The sequence below is a fragment of the Astatotilapia calliptera genome, chromosome 3, assembly GCF_964374335.1.
Source record: "Astatotilapia calliptera chromosome 3, fAstCal68.1, whole genome shotgun sequence".
Lineage (NCBI taxonomy): Eukaryota > Metazoa > Chordata > Actinopteri > Cichliformes > Cichlidae > Astatotilapia > Astatotilapia calliptera.
The window spans coordinates 18,534,703-18,554,646 of NC_137424.1; the positions used below are offsets into that span (position 1 = coordinate 18,534,703).

Consider the following 19,944-nt stretch of genomic DNA (forward strand, 5'->3'; position numbering starts at 1 on the left):
TGGTGTTGGGGCTATTCAAAGCCTTACAAACCTCTTCTACTGTGACAGGTGTGAAGGAAAAGGTATCAGTAAGCAGGAACTACGAGCAGAGTTGTGTGCAAGAGGTTTACCATCAGATACTGTGCTGAACAAAGAGCAAGAAGCAACAAAGTGTTTGTTAAAGCAACATTTCAGTTTTGTCTGACACAGGAGTGGAGTCGATATTTAAGTGAGGAGGAAGCTCTGAGGAGTCACAGCTGGCAGAGACACTTTATAGTTTGCCAAAACCTCCTACGGTCGTTTGGACTGTCAGTCGTTAAAGTAAAAAATAGTTACATCTTGATGATGGAGGCAGTAATCCGATTACACAGCTAATGAAAACGTAGCCAATCAGCATCAGAGCCAGACTTCCTGCCCAGGCCTGGTTTCTCTCATGTAGGAGATCGGCCGGTACTGAACCAAACCAGGCCTGTCCCGACCTTTCACCCTGACCTGGCAAAAAGGGGCGTGTCTGTCCACAAAGTAGACACAACTCTCCTGTAAATGTTCCCAAACTGACATTGTCAGCCTGTTTAATACGACCCCAGTTCAAACTGATGCGGGCTCGGAGCGTGAGATTTTAGTGTTTCTCACAGCACCAACTATGCAGTGATCACTCAGGTCGTTGGCAAAAACTGCAGATGTGGAAAACTTACGCAGCATATTAGTTAAAAAAGGTCAATAAGAGCAGATTTATCTGGGTGTTTAGGATCAAGGCGTGTGAGGCTTTAAATAATTTGAGTTAGTTTTAAAAACAAGCAGCGTGCCTTAAAATCATCAGACACAGAAGAAAGCCAGTCCCAATGAAAATCATCCATCTGAAAGACGTCATTAAAATGCAGCTCAGATAAAAGTTGAACCAGAGACGGTGATGTGCTGGGGGAAGCAGGTGGAGGCTGATAGCAGCCAACAACAGTCTGATTTCCAAACAGATCAATAGTTAAGGCCAAGATTTCAAATGGCTGAGGTGCAGATGGAGAGAACAAGACTTGAGCAGCAAGACAGAGCTTCACATAAACTTCCAGACCTCCGCCTTTTCTGGGACAGTCTGAGAGCTAAATGTTAAATCCATCAGTTGCTACGTTTTTATCCAGTAAAGATTTGGAAAGTCTCAGAAACAACAATGATACCAGCACCGCTTGAACAGGCCCAGATTCCAATCATATCCATGTTAGGAAGCACACGACGTGATGCACGTGTAACCCAGACAGTTTTTAACATCTGCTGGTGTTTCACATTCAGCCAGAGGCCCAGGGTTAGGTTGGATACCAGACAATAATAAAAGCATCGTTATTAGACTCTAGAGCTCGTTTATAGCTGACACCACATGTAGAGTTTAAGTTCACACAGAGACGATGACATTTTTCTAAAACCAGCAAACAATAAACAAGAAATGTAACAAGAGTTTCAGAAGAAGCTGTTTTACAGAGAAATGATTCCCTGAAGACAAAATTATTATTATCATCTTTATTTCTCCAGGTGAAAATTTAATTGAGATTAAAAATGTTGTTTTCAAGAGAGACCTGGCATCATGGCAGCAAGAGTCAGAAATACATCATAATTCAAACAAATACAAAATAGGAAAAACATCCTACATAAACTTCATAAAGTTTCATTAACAGACTTTGAACAATGGACTTCAAACTTCCCCCCAAAACAACAGAAACACATTTGAAGATAATGAATGACATTTATCCCTCTAAAGAAGGACTTAGACTACGATTTAATATGAATGAGAACATGTTCATAAATGGATGCAACCAAAGATTTCATCAATCCCTGATTTAGAGACAACAGAACATTTGGTTTGATTTCACAAGATAAGAATGACGACTGAGTTGGAAGATTGTTTTACGTTTAGTCAAATCTTTCCTACATAAAGTCGGATTACAAAATCATCCCCTAAGTTTGTTGTTTTATTCAAGGAATTGAAATTATAGAGAAAATCTGTGAAATGACTTAAAGAAAACAAACCACAAAAACTCTATGATGCTCTAAACCCCCTGGTTTAGGTCGGACACCTTTCTGATGATGAGTGCATCTAACATTTCCTCAGAAGTCAATGTGCCATATGATTGCATTAGCAATAAATTACACACTATATAGAACCACTTCATAGGATTATATTTGTGCGCAGATGTTTGCAGCTATCAGCGAATATTTATCAGCTACTTTGAAACAAAGAAAGACTTTTTATCCATAACAGCAAATGAACTGTACAACAGAAAATACAAATGCTATTTATGGTCTCCTCACAACAATGATAAGAAAAATAAACTGGGCCAATATGTCATGTTTCTTAATACAGAGACACACATGTTAATGTGATCTCTGGTCTCCTCTGAGTGGGAGTTATTATAACTGACTGTAAAAAGTCAGCACAAGGAAAATAAACTGCACCTAAACTTGGTTTATATCTGACCCAGACAGACTGCAGGTCATAACTTCTTACCTGAAGTTCAGTTCACCTGACACTCGGACCGGCAGCCGCCTCGGGTCTCTGCTCCTCCTGCCTCCCCTTTCCCTCATCCACCTGCTGCCTCTGTGGAAGCTCCGCCATAGCCACCACCAAACAACTGACTTATTTTTACACATCGACCAGCATCCGGCCAATCCGCCATCTTTCATTGTTTATACCGTTACAAAAAAATAAAAAAACATCATCAGCCCATAAAAATGAAAAATCACCATCAGTATGCCCGATGGCCAGTCCAGCTATGGTCGTGCCATCAGTTAACCCTTCACGTGGCAGCTGTGACACGCGTGCCCAGGGTTGCCGACCCCTGCTCTAAAGCATCTGATTTGGATTCCTGAGATCAAATATATTTTCCTTTGTGTTTGTTTTCTTCACATTTGTGGCTTTAATGTAGTGTTACATCCTGTTTGTTTGCTTCCATCTGTATACATGTCCAGATTCACTGTTATGTTTCTATTCTTACATTGCTGTGTGATCACTGTTCCCTCTGCTGACTGATGTGACCTTTTGTATGTCACACTGATACTTGTCATATTTGTATCTGCGCCTAAAAGATAAAAAGTTTTCCATGCTAAAACACAGCTCCACCTCCTGCAGTTCTCCCTCTGAACCACTAGATGTCTCTGTTATCTAAATGAAGACGTGCAGCACAGCAACCACAGCAGCGCTCAGATCACACGTGTCCTGTTATTATGTATAAAAGCATGAAACAGGTGAGACAGGTGGGATCAATATTAATGTTGTGGAAATATATGAAAAAGCAACAGAAGAGTGAAAACATTTCCTGTTTCTAGAAAGATCTTTCAGCTCATAGCTGCTCACAGACTGTATTTACAAGTGACATACTGCAACTCTACAGTACATCTACAGTATATATCAAATATATTCTGTATTCAAATCTATTGAGTGATGTTTGAAAGTCTTTCCAGGTGAGTTTGATCCAGGAGGGTCTGAAGCCAGAGTCAGACAGAGACTGTGCAGAGACTGTAGAAGGACAGAGCAGCAGCAGAGCAGTCCAGATACACTGATGATCCTCTGTCAGATCCAGAGGGACACACAGGGATGATGCTGGACTCTACATTGTGTCTGACAGTGGAGCTGTTCTCAGAGCAGTTCACTCTGCAGCACTGACAGTCATCTGCACTTCTTCTCATTCCTCTGTCAGTCACTGCTGGATGAAGCTCTCCTCTCCACCTCCCAGTAACATGGCCCAGTCAGAGCGTCTCTACACACAAGCTGCTGCTGCTTCAACCTCTCTGGATCATCAGGACACAGCTCCTCCTCTCTCAGCACACACACCGTCCTGTTTACCATCGCCTCCACCTGCAGAGAGAAGAAGGAAGAGCAGAGGAGATAAACGAGTGTTTCCAGAGACTCTTCATCAGCTGTCAGTCAGTGATGCAGCACATCCAGTATAAAGAGCAGCAGGGACTTCAGTGCTGGGACTGTACTAGGACTCATTGTTGCTTCACTTTTTCTAATCTTTGGATTTTTATTGAAGTTGATGAAAATGTTTTTCCCTCCTAGTTTGAGTTTGGACTTTCATTCATTAGAAGAACCTTGGTGTGTCCACTCTGAGCTCTGTAGGAACCCCAACAACAAGCCCAACAATCCAGATGGACGGTTCCAGCTGTTAACTGGAGGAATTCCATCCAAACATCTGCTCTCACTAAATTCTTCCTCACCTACAGACTGTGTTCTTCACTGCTTTAAACTTGGAAATGAATGCAGTCATTGGTCTGCGTGCTGCTTTGTTCAGAGAGCTGATTGGCTGTTGACACTGTTTGATCAGAGCGTGTCAGCCGTTACCATGGTGACCATAAAGGTCAGAAACAGGAAGTGTTTGTGTCCAATCCTGAAGCCTGTCACCATTCTCCTCTCACAGCTTCACTGAGAAGCTGCAGCTTTACAGGAAACACTGGATCTTTGTTTCATACTGACTGTGTTTAGTACAATACTGCTGACAGCACCACCCACTCACTCCATCACTCTACTTACAGCAGAGTCTTCAGTCTGTAGTCTGGACTCTGCTGAAGATCAGACAGCTGCTTCACATCTGGATCCTTCAGCTTGTTTCCGTACAGGTGCAGCTGTCTCAGATGGGAGGGGTTGGACTTCAGCGCTGCTGCCAGATAATCACAGCTGATCTTTGACAAACCACAGTCGATCAATCTGTATAAAGAATGAAAGATGTAAGTTTATTAGACAAAGTGTGAGCTTGAAATCATTCAGTGTTTCATCATCTGTTCAGAGCTGAAGAAGGTTCAGAATGTAGAAGTTTAGAAAATGGAAACTCCAAACAGCTGAAGCCAACAGGAAGCAGCTTCAAACAGGAAACTGTGCAGAGTTTCAGACTATATGTCCTGATGCAGCCAGTTGGATTTTGGAGATTTGAATCTCTGTTCCGTGACTAAGTCCTTGAATCATTTCTTCCAGTTGGTCCAACAAGACAGACTAAGTGTTGGACATGTGTTGTGGCTCCATTAGGGGAGCTTCTAAATGTGATGTGATGGCCCCTCTGGGTCTGTCAGGTCACAGGACTGAAGAGAGCTCAAACTGGGCACACAGTTGTTCCAGTCTGGACCAAAGACTCTATACTGGGACTGAGGGACTGCTTTGACTGCACCCACTGGGACTTTTTAAAGGCTCATGTTCTCACTGAGATCATCGATTTCTACTGACATTTCTTTCTGGGAAAAATGGGGATTACTTTGGAAACAGGAAGTATTTTCCCCAATAAGCAGCCCTGGATTAGTAAATCACTCCAACATGTTCTCAGGCAGAAGAAGCTGTCTTGTTATGAGGGAGAGAAGAAAAAGATTGAGGCACAGAAACTTGTTGAAAGAGAGATAAAGCAGCTAAAATCAGGTGTAAAAGTAAAGCAGAGGATGAGCTGAATAAAGGACACTCAAGGCTGGCTTGGAAATGAATGAAGTCCATGGTGGGGATGCAGAACAAGGAGCAAAGATGAATGTGATGCTGAATCAGCAGAAGACTTGGACTCATTTGATTCCAGCTTTGATATCATTGATTTCAATGAAGAGCTTTGTGATTGTAGCAAAGGGCTGGTAGCTCTGAGAGTCCCACTGATGAGGTGTTTGTGTGGAAATCTCTTAGTGGGACCAAAGAGAGAAAAAGCCCTGGTCCTGATGCTGTGGGAGGGAAATGATTGAAGTGTGCTGTGAGGAACTGACTGGGAGATCTTCACACATTTTCCAGTCCTCCTTGGAACAACAGGAAGTTCCCAGCATATGGAAACAAAGGTTAAGTGTCCTATGGCACTCAGTGATGATGGTGCTGTGGCCCCACCACCTCCACCTCTTTGTAAAGGAACTAACTGTCATCTGAAGCTTCAAATGGAACTAAGACTTCCTCCACTAGGTGGCAGTGTCTGATGAGAAAGTGTTAGTGGAGCTGGCCTGGAGTCAGAAACAGGAAGATGCAGGATTTGGGCTGAAATGGGGAAAAGTGGTTCGCACTAGTGCCTTAAAGCAAGAAGGTTGTAGGTTGAAGCTTGTTGGCCTTTCTGTGGAGGTTGGATGTTCTCCCACAGTCCAATGAAATGCTGCTTAGGTTCATTGGTGCTTCTAAATTGGCTGTAGGTGTGGATGTGAGAGAGTGCTTCTCTGTCGCTCTCTGTTGGCCCTGTGATGGACTGCTCACCTGTGCAGGTGGACCACGCCTCTTGCCCTATGACAGCTAGGGCACAGGCTGCAGCCCTGTGAGCCTAAGCTGAATAAACAGTTAGCAAAAATGATCCATAGATGGCCTGAAATCCCCCAGTTAGCAGTTTGGTAGATAGCTATGACATGCTAATCCCATCCAGCAGCTGTATTCTACCTGTAAGCTGATCCCTGCTGAGCCAAAGCACTTTTTCATATACAAATTACAACCTTTAATAGAAACCTATTGGTCAGCATCTTATTAGCCTGCTGTTAGCTTCATTCCACAGAAAACTGAGAGAAACTAACAGAGTTGATAAAGAATAAAGAGAAATGTGCTGATTTAAAGCCTTTGAAGTGCTTCAGATGATCTCTGTCCACTTCTGTCCACTCATTCATTCATGTAAGCTTTCTAATGCAGCTTTGATCTTCACAGTCTGCTTCATGAAACTCATTCTAACCCTGAATGTCAGAGTGTTCCTCCTTCTCTTTCCCATCATTCATGCTGGCAGTGGAGGAGATTTGGATGTTGGACTGTGTTTTGGATGATGTGTGTATGTTTGTGTTGGACTGCTGTCTGTAAAGCAAACACACATTTTGCTTTGGATTTCAGTGTCAGACAGACTTTAAGGTGGAATGAAGAGTTGGAGAGTTTCACAGTGAATTATCCAGTGGAGGATTTTTCTTCTTCTTTGAAGGTTTGAAATGTGAACATTGTTCTGCTGCAGTCAATGGACTAAACCAGAGAAGAAGAAAACAGACTTTACCATGAAGATCCTCAGTGTGGATCAGTATAATATCAGCCTGATGTCTGCAGTTTAGTGTCAGCACAACTTTCACATCATATTCATCTCAGCACAACTAAAACATGCTGACTGACCTCAGAGTTTCAAGTCCACATCCTGGACTCTCCAGGAAACCACACAGATGCTTCACTCCTGAATCCTGCAGGTTGTAGTTCCAGCTCAGGTCCAGCTGTCTCAGATGGGAGGGGTTGGACTTCAGTGCTGCTGCCAGATAATCACAGCTGATCTTTGACAAACCACAGTAACTCAATCTGTATAAAGAATGAAAGATGTAAGTTTATTAGACAAAGTGTGAGCTTGAAATCATTCAGTGTTTCATCATCTGTTCAGAGCTGAAGAAGGTTCAGAATGTAGAAGTTTAGAAAATGGAAACTCCAAACAGCTGACAGAGTTCATACGCCTTTGTCAGGGTCAAATTCAAGCAAGACCATGTGAAAATTAAAACACATCATCCTAGGTGAACTTAAACACCTTTGTTCCCCTTTTGTTAAGACATAGAAAAGTACACCACACAAAAATACTGCAAAAGGAAACGGTCGCCTTATATACATAGTGTATAAACTCAAAATGCACATTTCACTTCAAATTAAGATTAAGGCTTTGAACAGATCACATAGTTCAGTTCAACATATAAGACTTTAAGAATGCACAAGCATCTACTTAAAATCTATTTAATTTATCATCCATGATATTATTTTGTACAATTCCAATGTATTTTGTTCATCTCCCTTAAATAAACAGGCAGTCTTAAAGTATGAAATATTCATATACAAACACATATAAATGTGTGTACTGTCTCAGTGGCTGATAGTACCCCACAGGCCTCAGTGTGAGCTTGAAGACATTTATAATGTTTAAGTAGTTTAATGTGCAGGTGCTGACGATAAACACATTTTGAATGAAAGCCGGGGAACTTTGGTAGCACAGAAACAAGTGGCTATTCTTTGTGACTATATGGATCACTCACAATACCATTATTTCACACAAAGGCACCAAATTAATACTCAAAAAAGCTGCAGCAATACACACAAATATAAACAGTACTTGGTGACAACTTTGCTTTTAGCCTTTAACCCTTCTTGACTACTTTTGATGTGGCCTCTATATTTTACCTTTAAAAACAGTTTATCTTGCCAATCTGTTATTTTCTCATTTTGACCAACTGTATCAGCACAATTTATCTAAATTCAGACAAAATTTAAAATACACGTAGAAAGTGATATTTTGACTGTAAAAACCACACACATGTTTAACGAATCATCTTCATAACTTGAAATGCAAATAGAGATTGTACACTTTTAAAAATACGCACACGTTTTGCAAACAACAAAGTTATATGGTACTATTTACCAAAAAATGCAGCCAAGGCTCAGACGTTTTTCATATAATCATTTCAAACTATTTACAGAACAATCAGGTGTCAAACAATAGTTTGTGTCACTCTAACACATATGAGAACAGCACAGGGATAAACCTGCAGGTCTGACAGCAGGTGTGTCACTCAGCGTTTACACTGCAATCTGCCTTTGTTGGCTTTAAGGCAGCAACTGTGACGATCACTAGTAGAACTGACACACAAAACAAAACAACAGCTACACACTAAATACACAAGACAACAAACTAACTTGAGACCAAACACGGTAAACGTCACAAATCTCTCACGTATCAAAACTCTCTCTCTCTTTCGCTCACTCGCTCTCTCTTGCCGGTCACTCCTAAAACTTCCCCCTTTTGCTAAACAACCAAATGTCATGTTTCCATATCATTTTTGATTGGTCGACATGGTACATTTTCCCACCTATAGGGCTTTGGAGCGTGATGTCACGGGAGATGGGCCATGCCCCCTTCCGCCATGACAGTAGGCCAGCCAAAGGATACCATTTCAGCTATGGATCGTACGTGTTGTGTTGTCGGTTGCAACGTTAGATCACACGATCGTGAAGGCAAGAAGCTGGATAACGGGCTCTCTTTTCATCGTTTTCCATCCTGGAGGCAACGTGAGGGATCCCATGTATCCGATATTACTAAACAAAGACGTCAGGCTTGGATTGCAGCGGTGAGACGAGCGGATATCGAGTTCTCTGCAATCCCCAGCTTTTTGTTGGTTTGCTCACGGCATTTTCTTTCCGGTGAGTTCTAAATTAATTCATATCACTCTTGAAAGGCTTTTAGTGTTATTTTCAATGTGCTGAGGTCATAGATAATGAGATAAAACATGCTAATGTGTGATGCTGCAGAACCACATCATGTCGACTGAGTAGCTTATGATTTGGCATTATTGCAGGCAAACCAGCATATGAATAGAGCTGGGCGATATGAGATTTTTTCATATCACGATATGTTTTTTTCATTTCAGGCGATAACGATATCTATCACGATATCAGGCAAATAACTATATTTGTAAGATTTAAATGTGCCGTTGCTCACAAGTAAAATGTGAAATAATCAGCAGCTTGTTTTTATTTAAATATTTATTTCCCATAATAAGTTCAACAGGGTAGATGTACTTAAGGAACATGAGACTTTTTCAGATAAATAAAGGCAAATATTGCAAACTACACAAAAGGCAGCCGCTAAAGCGTTTAAGTTTCAAAATAGAACAAATGAAACAGACTAAATTGTCAATTCCACTTAGAAACAAAATATGAATTCTAAAAATAAATCTTAGTTTGTTTTACAGAAGAACAGACAAAACTGACTAACTTTTGTCAATATCAAATAAACTGAGAACTAAAAGGAAATTCTCAATCTCTCCTTGTTGTATAGCTGAGCTTTTCAAACAGTTTTAACAGTTACTTTAGTCTGACAAAAGCCGAATGACGAATTAGCGCTTCCAGTCAGAGACTGAGGCTACGTCCACACGTACACGGGTATTTTTGAAAACGGAGATTTTCCGTTTTCGTTTTAAAAAATAATCCCGTCCACACATAAAGGCAGAAATGAAGGAAAACGCTGCCATGAACATGCCAAAGCAGCAGGTGGCGCTAGATTCCTAACCGTGCAGAAATGTTGGCCTATCAGAAGTCTAGAAGCCTCGGTGGGAAAAAGTAAACAAAGCTGGGGCATAGAAGCAGAACCGAGTCGTATGTGTGGAGGGACAGTAACTGTGTGTATATGTAAGCATTTAAACACTGCAGAGAGTAGAATTAACAGTAACAGTATTGTAGAAATTCATTTCACCGAAACAATAACGTGGCGCACAGTGTGACGCATGCACCGGTTTATTGTATTTCCAGACTTGCTTTCGGCACAATTTACAGTGCACGCTACTCTGTTTTTGTCAGACTTGAAATAGCCGAAATACCTTCACACTACGGAACTTCTTTGGCTCTTCCGTTCGACAATCTCTCCGGCATTGCAACCATCATCTGTTTTCTCTTCGGTCACGCTCGGTTGATTTTTCTAGTCGGCACACTCATTTCCTCCATTACCCGCTGGCTCCATTACCCGCTGGCTCCATTACCCGCTGGCTGCTTCCCAAACAAACACACGTGCGGCTTGGCACTTGTGCTGTATTCAACAAGTCACGCGACGTGACGCTGCGGCTGTGATTGGTTCGGCTCTGCGCTACTTAATTTGGATTGGCTGACCTTTTTTTTTTTTTTTTTAAGAGGACAAGAGCGGCGAGGTCTATCGCGATAGCTTAATTTCTCTATCGAGTAAAAGTTATATCGCGATACATATCGTTATCGTTCTATCGCCCAGCTCTACATATGAAATGGATGTAACAAATCCAGACTGGGCACCAACACTGCACATGGGGCATGACGACATACCTGTATCAGACTCGGACCGGCACTCAAGGCGTACGCAACGGAAGCGAAAAAGAGCACCCATCGGAGGTAAACAACCCCCCCCCCCCCCCCCCCCCTCTAAAAACATACTAAATTGCTATCATTGTACACTAATCCGCACATAACTTCCAGATGAATCACACACCTGTCATTGGAATATTGGTGTACATTTACCTTATGTCTAATTTTATCTTACAGGCTTTCGTTATGCAGCTGCAGAGTCTGAAGGTGTGCCCCGTGCAGAAGTGATTGATGAAGATCTGACAGAAGACCAACAGCAAAATCACAATGTCATGGAGGCAGTGGACAGCAGTTGTGTTGGACAAGTGGAGGTTGAGGTAGCAGCTGCAAATGTGGATATACTGAAGAAATGTAAACCTTTTAAAATGATGACAGATTACAAACTCTCAGCTGTGTCTGTAATCAAACCTCTGTAACTTTGCTTCAAACACAACAAGAGAAAAAACTCTGAATGTTTCACATTAAAGTCGTACATTTATCTCAAAGCTCAATTATGTGACAGACATTTCATCCCATGTCAGTTTGGCCTCATCCTGGGCCGGATTATCCAGCACACACTCTGACCACAGGCCCATGGGCCACGCACAGCTGGGCTCCATCCAAGAGACAGCAAACAAACCAGCACAATAATAAAAGCACCATGTGATCTTCTTACATCTTCAAGACAAACATAGTAAAAACATGAGCATATTTGTTTCCTGATAAAATGATGTGACAGGTAGAACAGAGTAAAGTGGTGGTGTTACTGTTAAGTCTAATTGTTGAATGTTGCCATTGTGTTTCTTAAATTTGTACAGTCTTAGTTCAAGCAGTAGGATCAAAGCCATTCCTTTGATCCTGACCACCTTTCCAACCACTCTGTGCTGGGGGAGGTTTTATTGTAGATACATCCTCGCTGGAAGATCTGTTTCTTTTGATGTAAGCTTCCTGGGTTTATGACCCTTTGGTCAGCAGGAGGTAACACACACACACACACACACACACACACACACACACACACACACACACACACACACACTTACATACAGTGCCTTGTCTATGTAACCAAAGGGGGGTTGCAAGGGGAGGTGCTTTGTAAACTATTGTTTGAAGATTGTCAATAAAAGGCAGCGAGAGGAGGCCACCATTGGGGTCATTGTCGTGCTGGACACAGACGAGGCCTCCCTTGCGCAAGTAATTGATCGATCGACTGTCTTGTTTTCTTCATGATGAATAAGTCTCTAGAATTAGCGGGGTTTGTGGAAACACAGACCCAACATTTATTTGGTCCTTCGGAGCCGGAGCCTAACACATTGCATCCACCGAGGAGAGGGAGAGGACGCCACCGCAACGTCTGGGATGATTGACGTAAAGCCCTGGTGTTTTTGGCTTGCCACCAGGCCGGGAAGTTTGCTCCTGACCTCCCCTCGGGATGGATGACGATTGACGGGATCCAGAGGCTCTTCCCATGAACGTAAACAAACAGTGAGTACAGAAGGCCTTAGAGAGCGGCTACGGGCTGTGCGTTAAACGTGAGTCCGGGAGCGCGCTAGCCGCGTGAGAGAGACGCAGGCTTCTCCGCCATTTGGGGCGTAGAGAGTTCTCCGCCATTTGGGGCGTGGAGATAACCTAGGTTCGGCGTCTCCGCCGTGAAGGAGTCCGGAATCTCCGCCATTTGGGGCGTTAGAGAGTGTCTGAAGGTTGAATTCTCCGCCATATGGGGCGTTTGAGAGTTTTCAACAGAGAGCGCTAGCTGTGCGTGCAGACGCAAGCGATAGGCCTATGTTGTGTGTGTGTGCGGGCTGATTGTTAATGGAGAATAAAATGTGTAAGTCTGCCTTAGAAGGAGATTTAAAATTTATGGAGAAATTTTTACCAGGCAGCACGCAGTATGTAGGTTGTTGGCGTAAGAAATGTGGATTTGAAGGGACATTAGTGGAAGTTCAGTGTAAAATGCTGGTAGAAAGAATAGCTGTAAGTGTAGCTGGTAAAACAGGTAAAGCGAAGCAGAGGAAGGAATTGCAGTTAGCAATTGCTAAGTTGTGGCTGGAGCAGGTTCAGAAGAGGAGAGAAGCAAGAATGTTAGCAGAAAGTAGAGCCAGAGAAGAGCGTGAGAGAGCAGAGGCTGAGTATGGAGAGACATTGGGAGAAGCATTGAGTCCAAGACAGACTGGGCAGGGTAGGAAACAGAAAGTAAAGTTAGTGAACACAAACGTTACAACTACATATCCATCCCTGACACAAAACAAACAAACAAACAAAAAAAACATATGGTGTTTCTGTAACAGAGTGTGAAGATGAAGAAAGTTTTTCTCCTGATCCAGTCCGTGAGTGTGTCTGACGTCATGGTGTGTGTGAAAGGTATCCAGCTGGGGCAGACGTGATTCTGCAGGTCACCTGCCCAGTGGACAAAAAGAAATAAAATAGTTGTGTGGATGAATGATAGCACGAAGAGTGTTTGGTGTTTCTAAGTCTGAAACAGCTGTAATGCTATTTTCTGTTTTGGAGAAAAGTACAGTTAAAGAAAAAAAAACAGAGAGAGATGTGTGTTGTTTTAAGCAGTGATGAGAATAATGAAAGTGTGATGAGAGAAGAACACAAAAACATACTGAAAATGCATTAACTATACTAACCCTACATGCATTTACACATAAATGATACTCATGAAGACCAGACAGCATCTTAAGCATGAGATTCTGTTTGTCATCTTGTCCAAGTCACTAGTAAGATGAAAGTGATACATAGACTAGTGGACTGAATATTATAGGAGGACAGATGGTTGCATCATAGATGAGAGGTCTTAAATGAGTGAGCTGAGTGAGCTGATTGTGAGTTTCTGGTGTGTGAAGAAGTTTTACCATGGCACACATTTAGTTACATGAGAACTAAAACTTATTATGTGCTAAGACAACAGGGTTATGCTGTATGTTGTGTGTATGGCTGATTGGATGAATGTTTGAGATTAAACTGGCTGTTTGATTTGTCTTTTGTTATTTAAGTTGAGCCTGCCAATTGGGTTGTGACGATTTATCCCCCTGGCATGAAGAACACGTGTCATGACTTAAACAAGGCCTTTCTTTCCTTTGATTTCCTTTATTTTCTTTCTTTTATTTTGTTACTTTCATGGTGCACTGAAAGTTTTGTTTGATGATCTCTGTTTGAGCACGATCAGAATCGAAGCGTCGTCGAGAAAACTGTTGCAAAGTGAGCTTCTCCAAAATTAAAATGGGCTCAGGAGAAAGCCACTTATTTGAGACAAGTTCCTGTCCAAAAGGATTCAGCGAGAAAATCCAGTCTAAATTATTTTTCTTTTTGAAATGACGTTGTTTTGCTGAGCGTGGAAACGGATGCGACGATAATTTCCACAATTAGCAAAAGAAGGAATCACTGAGTGAATGAGTAAGAGTTTTAAAATAAATGGGAAACTGACTGACTGACAAAAGCTGACAAGACTGACTGACTTAACACCATTGTGTGAAGTCAACCCCCACCTGACAAAGGTGTGGATGTGTCTCTGTGTGTGTCTCTGTTGCAGGAGCAGAAGGAGACCACAGGAGGAAACTTGGGTCACATGACTATGTGAACTCTGAAAATTTAACCTTTTTAGTTTAAATTCTATGTCTGTGAATTTACCATGTGTGTGTCATTCACTACCTTGTGTTGCTCACAGAGATTACTGTGAGAAAGTGTGTACACACCTGCGCAGCGCTAACATTTACATTTCTCTTTACAGCAGATGGTTAATCATGTGATTTGATCATGTGGTTTACAGCAGGACACAACTTAATGATGTTTCTCTACCACAGGATTACTGAGATTTTGTATGAAGAGAACTGTAGTTACAGGCTATATGTTGATGATGAAATTACACTGTGTTTTTGAGAGAATGTTACAGGGAAGAAATGAATGCAGTGTGAGACATACTGTGATGAGACCATTGTTACTTTTTCCACAGCGAGTGTTAACTTTATGACTTTTCACAGCTCCTCTGGAATCTGGATGGCCGACACCTGACAACCGGGATGAACCTTGTGTTTGGCTAATGTTGTTTTTCTTTAAGAGTGCTTGTAAAGGATTCAGCACAGACAGACGAGTGACAATTGAACAGATGTGCAGTGGTTACAGAATAGTTACATCGGGGCCCATTATCTGACCACACTGTTGGGCTCATGGTGAGTAACAAACTTAAGGGACGTCACTGATTACAATGTGGAATGACGGTGAGATGTTAAATAATTTGGAACAAATTATGGGGAAAAGTAGGAGTTTAATGAGTTTAGAATAAACCTGCAATGATACTTGTCTCTGTGATGCTGAATACTTTATTACTCTTATGATCTATAGTTGGTTGCAAATGTGAAGTTGTTTTAATTTTAAGACTTTGTCTTCTAGGATACAGGAGCTGGGAGCTAAACAAGCTGAACATTTCAATGCTGACTAATGTTTTTACACAGGGTTACAGCTTGGAGTGAAGCTGCTCCAAGGGACAAACCTTGGAGATTGTTTTAGGGAGACTGTGCAACACTCTTGTACATGTCTCATTGGGGAGTTGACACATGGCGAAAGCCGTGTGGCGAGAGGAGTGTCATTTTTTAATTTGTAGATATCGTGAGGTGCCATGACGAGAAGGAGTGACTGAGAGGATCGTCCACAAGATGGAAGCTGAGGCCAGGAGAGAGTTTTCAGGAGGATCGGAGATCACCTTCAGCACAGAGAGCTGTGTTACTGGTCTTCCAAAGGATCGTCACGAGGAGACTTTGCACAGCAAATCTTAAATAAGATGAAAGAGTTTCGACGTTGACGTTAAGGAAGACAACTAAGCTGTTTGCGTGTCGAGGAGCCTGTGCCATCACCAGGGAAGTCTCAAATGTCCCAGGAATGGGTGGACCAAAGACCAGCTTTCCAGAGTCATTAATTTGTTTTAGGAGTTTTATTTTTCATTTTGTTAGACATGGCACAGTTGAAAGTAAAAGAAGACCACTCTAATTTGTCATGTGTTGTCATATTTTGATATATTTGATTACTTTTCATTGGTTATATTATATCGGGTAAAAATCACCCGGCATTAGTGATCGTGTTACTATTTATAGCGATAGTGTTCTAGGGTTAAATCTTCAGCAGCGTTGGAAAATGGAACCTGAGGGAGCGTGCCAAGCTCCAGAAAGTGACAGCGCAGAGGAGGTCCAGCGATGGACTTGTGGTTCTGTGAACAGCACAAATGCCAGGTGACTGTAAAATAACTAACAGCACTTTTTCCACAAGTGAAGCCAGTAACTTACTATCCTAAAAGATTAGCTCTAGTTGCTCGTGCTTTACCTCCATGCGTGAGATCAGTATGTGCAGCAGTTTAAGCTGTACAATGTTTCAATAGTTTATTTCACCTTTTGACATTGTTAGTTCCACACGAGGTAGATGTCTACTACTGCAGACTAAACTTACATTTCTGACACCTACAAGACACTTGTCTTTAATGTTACTCTCACAACCACACATATTACCATAAAGTGGTGCACAATTCTGAATCTGTCCAACCCTTTTTGCCAACGGAGGAGGGCACTTCTCATGAGTGTAGAGAGCGTGAGGAGAAGAAGTGTAAGCTGAGGGATGACTTAATAGATGTGCCACTCGTTGAGGGAAAGGTTTGGTTTGCTGATGGTTTGAGTTTTACAACAGCAGAGGGACAGACTAGAACACGTTTTACTGTAGCAGACAGTGAGAGAGAGTTATCTATGTAGGACAACTAGCATGTTTCATATTTGCTTGAGCAGCAGAGATGCTAGCTTTAACGGAAGTGTGTAAAGCTGTAGAGAGACAATATACACTGATAGGCAGTATACATTTGCTACTGTACATTTCTTTGTAGTGCAGTGAGTGAGACGAGGTGTGACAACCTCTACAGGGAAACCTGCAGAACACACCAAACTCTTGCAAAATCTGCTGGAGGCAGTGTTATTAACCAGTAGAATTGCCGTTTGTAAATGTGCAGCACACATGTGAGGGAAAGATCCAGTTGCATTAGGGAAAGTTTTTGCAGATAAGATCACAAAAGAAGCAGCTGTAGTTAAACATGGTGTTAACCTTTTATCAGTACAGCATCAGCAGACATGCAGGCCCACTCACCTACAGCAGGAAAACAGTTGTGACTTACAGAGGGAGCAAGCTTGCAGGATGATTTTTTATCTGTGTGATAAACCAGTACTGCCTGATAATTTGTATAAGACTGCTGCTATTTTGAGCCATTGGCTTTGCCATGTCTCAAACAGGAGGGAAATGAGCAGTCGTTATACTCATTCTAGGATTATTAAATACTTTAAAAAAAAAAAACTTTTGCAGGCAGAGAGAACTAATGGAATAGTAAAGTTAAGATTTAGGAAGACAGGCAGGACATGGTTAGACTGTATAGAATAAGTACATGAGGATTACTCCAACAGAGAATGGTCTGACTCTTTGAGATTACACATGTTAGAGCATTTAGAGTTCCAGTCTTCTGTAGTGATGATAGAAAAGCAGAAGAGAGAGCGTATTAGCAGATTAGATGCTTGAAAATGTTTAAAAGTAAAGTAGTCATGAGAACAAATGATCTGCCAGATGATTCTGTTTCTCCGCAGGAGCAGAGTCTGAAGTCTGGAGATTGGATGTTGATAAGGCCATGGAGAGGAAGTGCTGGTCCAGTCCATGGTGGGAAGGTCCATATCGGATGCTGCTGACGACGACCACAGCAGTGAAGATTGCTGGAAGGAACACTTGGATATATCAAGCGCACTGCAAGAAGGTGACACACATCCAGGCCAGCTCGGAGTAAGTGGCAGGAAGACCGGGAACAAAGGGGGGGGAAAGCCTCCAGGGCCCCTCGTCTCAATCCGGTGAAGAAACCAACTGAGCCACAGGTACTCATCAGAATGGCTGGGAATGTGCTGTGCATCTTCTTGTGCCTGTGGACCCTGAGTGGGATGACAGGGAGCGCACTGGAACAGAGCAAACCACACCCAGTACCAGCATGGGTTTTCAACAACTACTGGTGGCAGTTTAAGAACACAACCGCTCACATAAAGAATGAGACCAATGGTTATGCTTGTGATGCCACTGGCTACACATTCTTCTGGACTGTGGCCCTATAGCATCACTGAGAGCGAGGCAGTTTGTCTGGTTGCTTTAGCAACACATCCGGGAACACTGCCAACTTTTCAACTGCTCTGAACCTGAATGGAAGGTTGATTCACCAGTAGCTGGGAAGGTGAACTGCTCTGGTGAGACAGACCTGCTCGTCTGACTCAAAGAATATGACTTGTTGCAGGACATTGAACAGCTAAACGAACTGGAAACAGGCCAATTGCCTATGTGTATGAAGGACAATGGATTAGCCCAAGTTGGAGATCAACCATGGAACATGGCAACATCACCTATTCTTTTGTCTTCTGCAAGAAGGATGTAAACAGAGAAGCCTTTTGTCTACATTACATCATGAACACTTGAGGTTTCGAGCCAAGAAGTTCAAAACAGCTTGATCCAATTTCCTTTACAAAGCTTTTTCTGTGGTGACAACAGGACAGGAGAAGAGTTGTAAATGCAGATAATTCACCAGTTGACTCTAACCCCCACAGGATGCCTACAGTGAAAAGATTTGGGGGGTTGATAGGAGTCATAAAGAAGGGTGTTGACCAGGCTGCAGCTTTGAAGTTAGCTGAGAGCCATATGGACAAACAATAAAGTCAACTGATGCGTTTAAATACCTATGTCTGTATACAGTTGGATTGTAGTGACATATGATTTTTGAGAATGATGATTCTTCTTGTTTGACCTTTGACATTCAGTTGTTTACTTGAAGAAATACATAATGAATTGCACGACAGGAGTAGATCCGCCACAAGGCTGGATAGCTTGGTTACCGTCTGGTCCTTGGTGGCATCTTCTTTTGAAAAAATTAATTCCTGTTTTTGGACTGTTGATACTGATTTGCTTATGTATAGGATGTAGTTTACTGTGTATGAATGAAATCTATACTGACACTGTCCAAACAAAGGGTGCATAAGTTGAAATTTAAGAACAATGACAAAAAGGAGGGAAATGTTAAGTCTAATTGTTGAATGTTGCCATTGTGTTTCTTAAATTTGTACAGTCTTAGTTTAAGCAGTAGGATCAAAGCCATTCCTTTGATCCTGGCCACCTCTCCAGCCACTCTGTGCTGGGGGAGGTTTTATTGTAGATACATCCTATCTGAAAGATCTGTTTCTTTTGATGTAAACTTCCTGGGTTTATGACCCTTTGGTCAGCAGGAGGTAACACACACACACACACACACACACACACACACACACACACTTACATACAGTGCCTTGTCTATGTAACCAAAGGGGGGTTGCAAGGGGAGGTGCTTTGTAAACTATTGTTTGAAGATTGTCAATAAAAGGCAGCGAGAGGAGGCCACCATTGGGGTCATTGTCGTGCTGGACACAGACGAGGCCTCCCTTGCGCAAGTAATGGATCGATCGACTGTCTTGTTTTCTTCATGATAAATAAGTCTCTAGAATTAGCGGGGCTTGTGGAAACACAGACCCAACAGTTACAGCCTTTCTCCCCTCTGCTGCCGAGGCTGTTAGTCTCTCCCAAACTCAGCTACAGGACTTCCAAATGAATGAAAGCAGCAGAAGTGGCTTTACAAAGGAAAGAGGAAGAGGAGAAGAAGAGGAGAGGGAGGCCACCCTGACCATCACTCCAGCTGAAAACATCACACTTCCATTAAAGTTGGTGAGGAAATGTTGAGCAGGATGAGCTGCTGGCTAATCTGGAGGCTGTAGCAGCAACTCACAGTCACAGTGGGTTTCCACTCATGAAAAAGCTCTGGCTGCTTCATTTCTCATCTCATATCAGAGACTTTAAAGCTTCACTGAAGCTGTACTGTGATGCTTCCATATTCCAGTGAGGCCTCCATAATGATTTCAGCTGTTCTGTACACACACTGTGTGCCCTGTATGGCTCAAAGTCTCTGCAGCCTGTTTTTATCTGCTATCATCAGATCTTCATCATCCTCATTCACATCCCTCACACACTCTATAGCCTCATCAGCACCGACTTCATCTTCACTGACTGATGGAGCACAACATGAACCTGTGGAGGCTGAAACACTGTCCTGTCAAACATCTCCCCGTCACCACTCCACTTCTGTCAGCCTTTAAATGAACCCTGCTCAA

General features: G+C 42.3%; 2 protein-coding genes and 3 long non-coding RNA genes across 5 annotated transcripts in view; 1 reads left to right on the forward strand and 4 right to left on the reverse strand.

Annotated features, from left to right (window-relative positions):
- LOC145422992 (NACHT, LRR and PYD domains-containing protein 12-like) overlaps positions 1 to 19,944 on the reverse strand; it is a 436,730-nt gene that overhangs the window by 49,049 nt on the left and 367,737 nt on the right. The window lies entirely within an intron of this gene.
- Positions 1,471 to 19,944, reverse strand: part of LOC113035156 (protein NLRC3-like) — a 106,401-nt gene continuing 87,927 nt past the window's right edge. The window contains exon 10 of the mRNA XM_080298284.1: positions 1,471 to 3,817. Coding sequence (XP_080154410.1) covers positions 3,802 to 3,817 — 16 coding nt within the window. The 3' untranslated portion in view covers positions 1,471 to 3,801. The remainder of the gene's footprint in view (positions 3,818 to 19,944) is intronic.
- LOC145425313 (uncharacterized) overlaps positions 10,534 to 19,944 on the reverse strand; it is a 32,970-nt gene continuing 23,559 nt past the window's right edge. The window contains exon 2 of the long non-coding RNA XR_013905979.1: positions 10,534 to 10,667. This is a non-coding gene — a long non-coding RNA (uncharacterized LOC145425313). The remainder of the gene's footprint in view (positions 10,668 to 19,944) is intronic.
- LOC145425255 (uncharacterized) lies at positions 11,505 to 19,238 on the forward strand. The gene is made up of 2 exons (XR_013905910.1): positions 11,505 to 12,241; positions 15,360 to 19,238. It is a non-coding gene; the product is annotated as an uncharacterized LOC145425255 (long non-coding RNA).
- On the reverse strand, positions 17,090 to 19,257 carry LOC145425259 (uncharacterized). Its single transcript, XR_013905914.1, has 2 exons — positions 17,729 to 19,257; positions 17,090 to 17,697 (listed from the first exon to the last, which is right to left on the reverse strand). It is a non-coding gene; the product is annotated as an uncharacterized LOC145425259 (long non-coding RNA).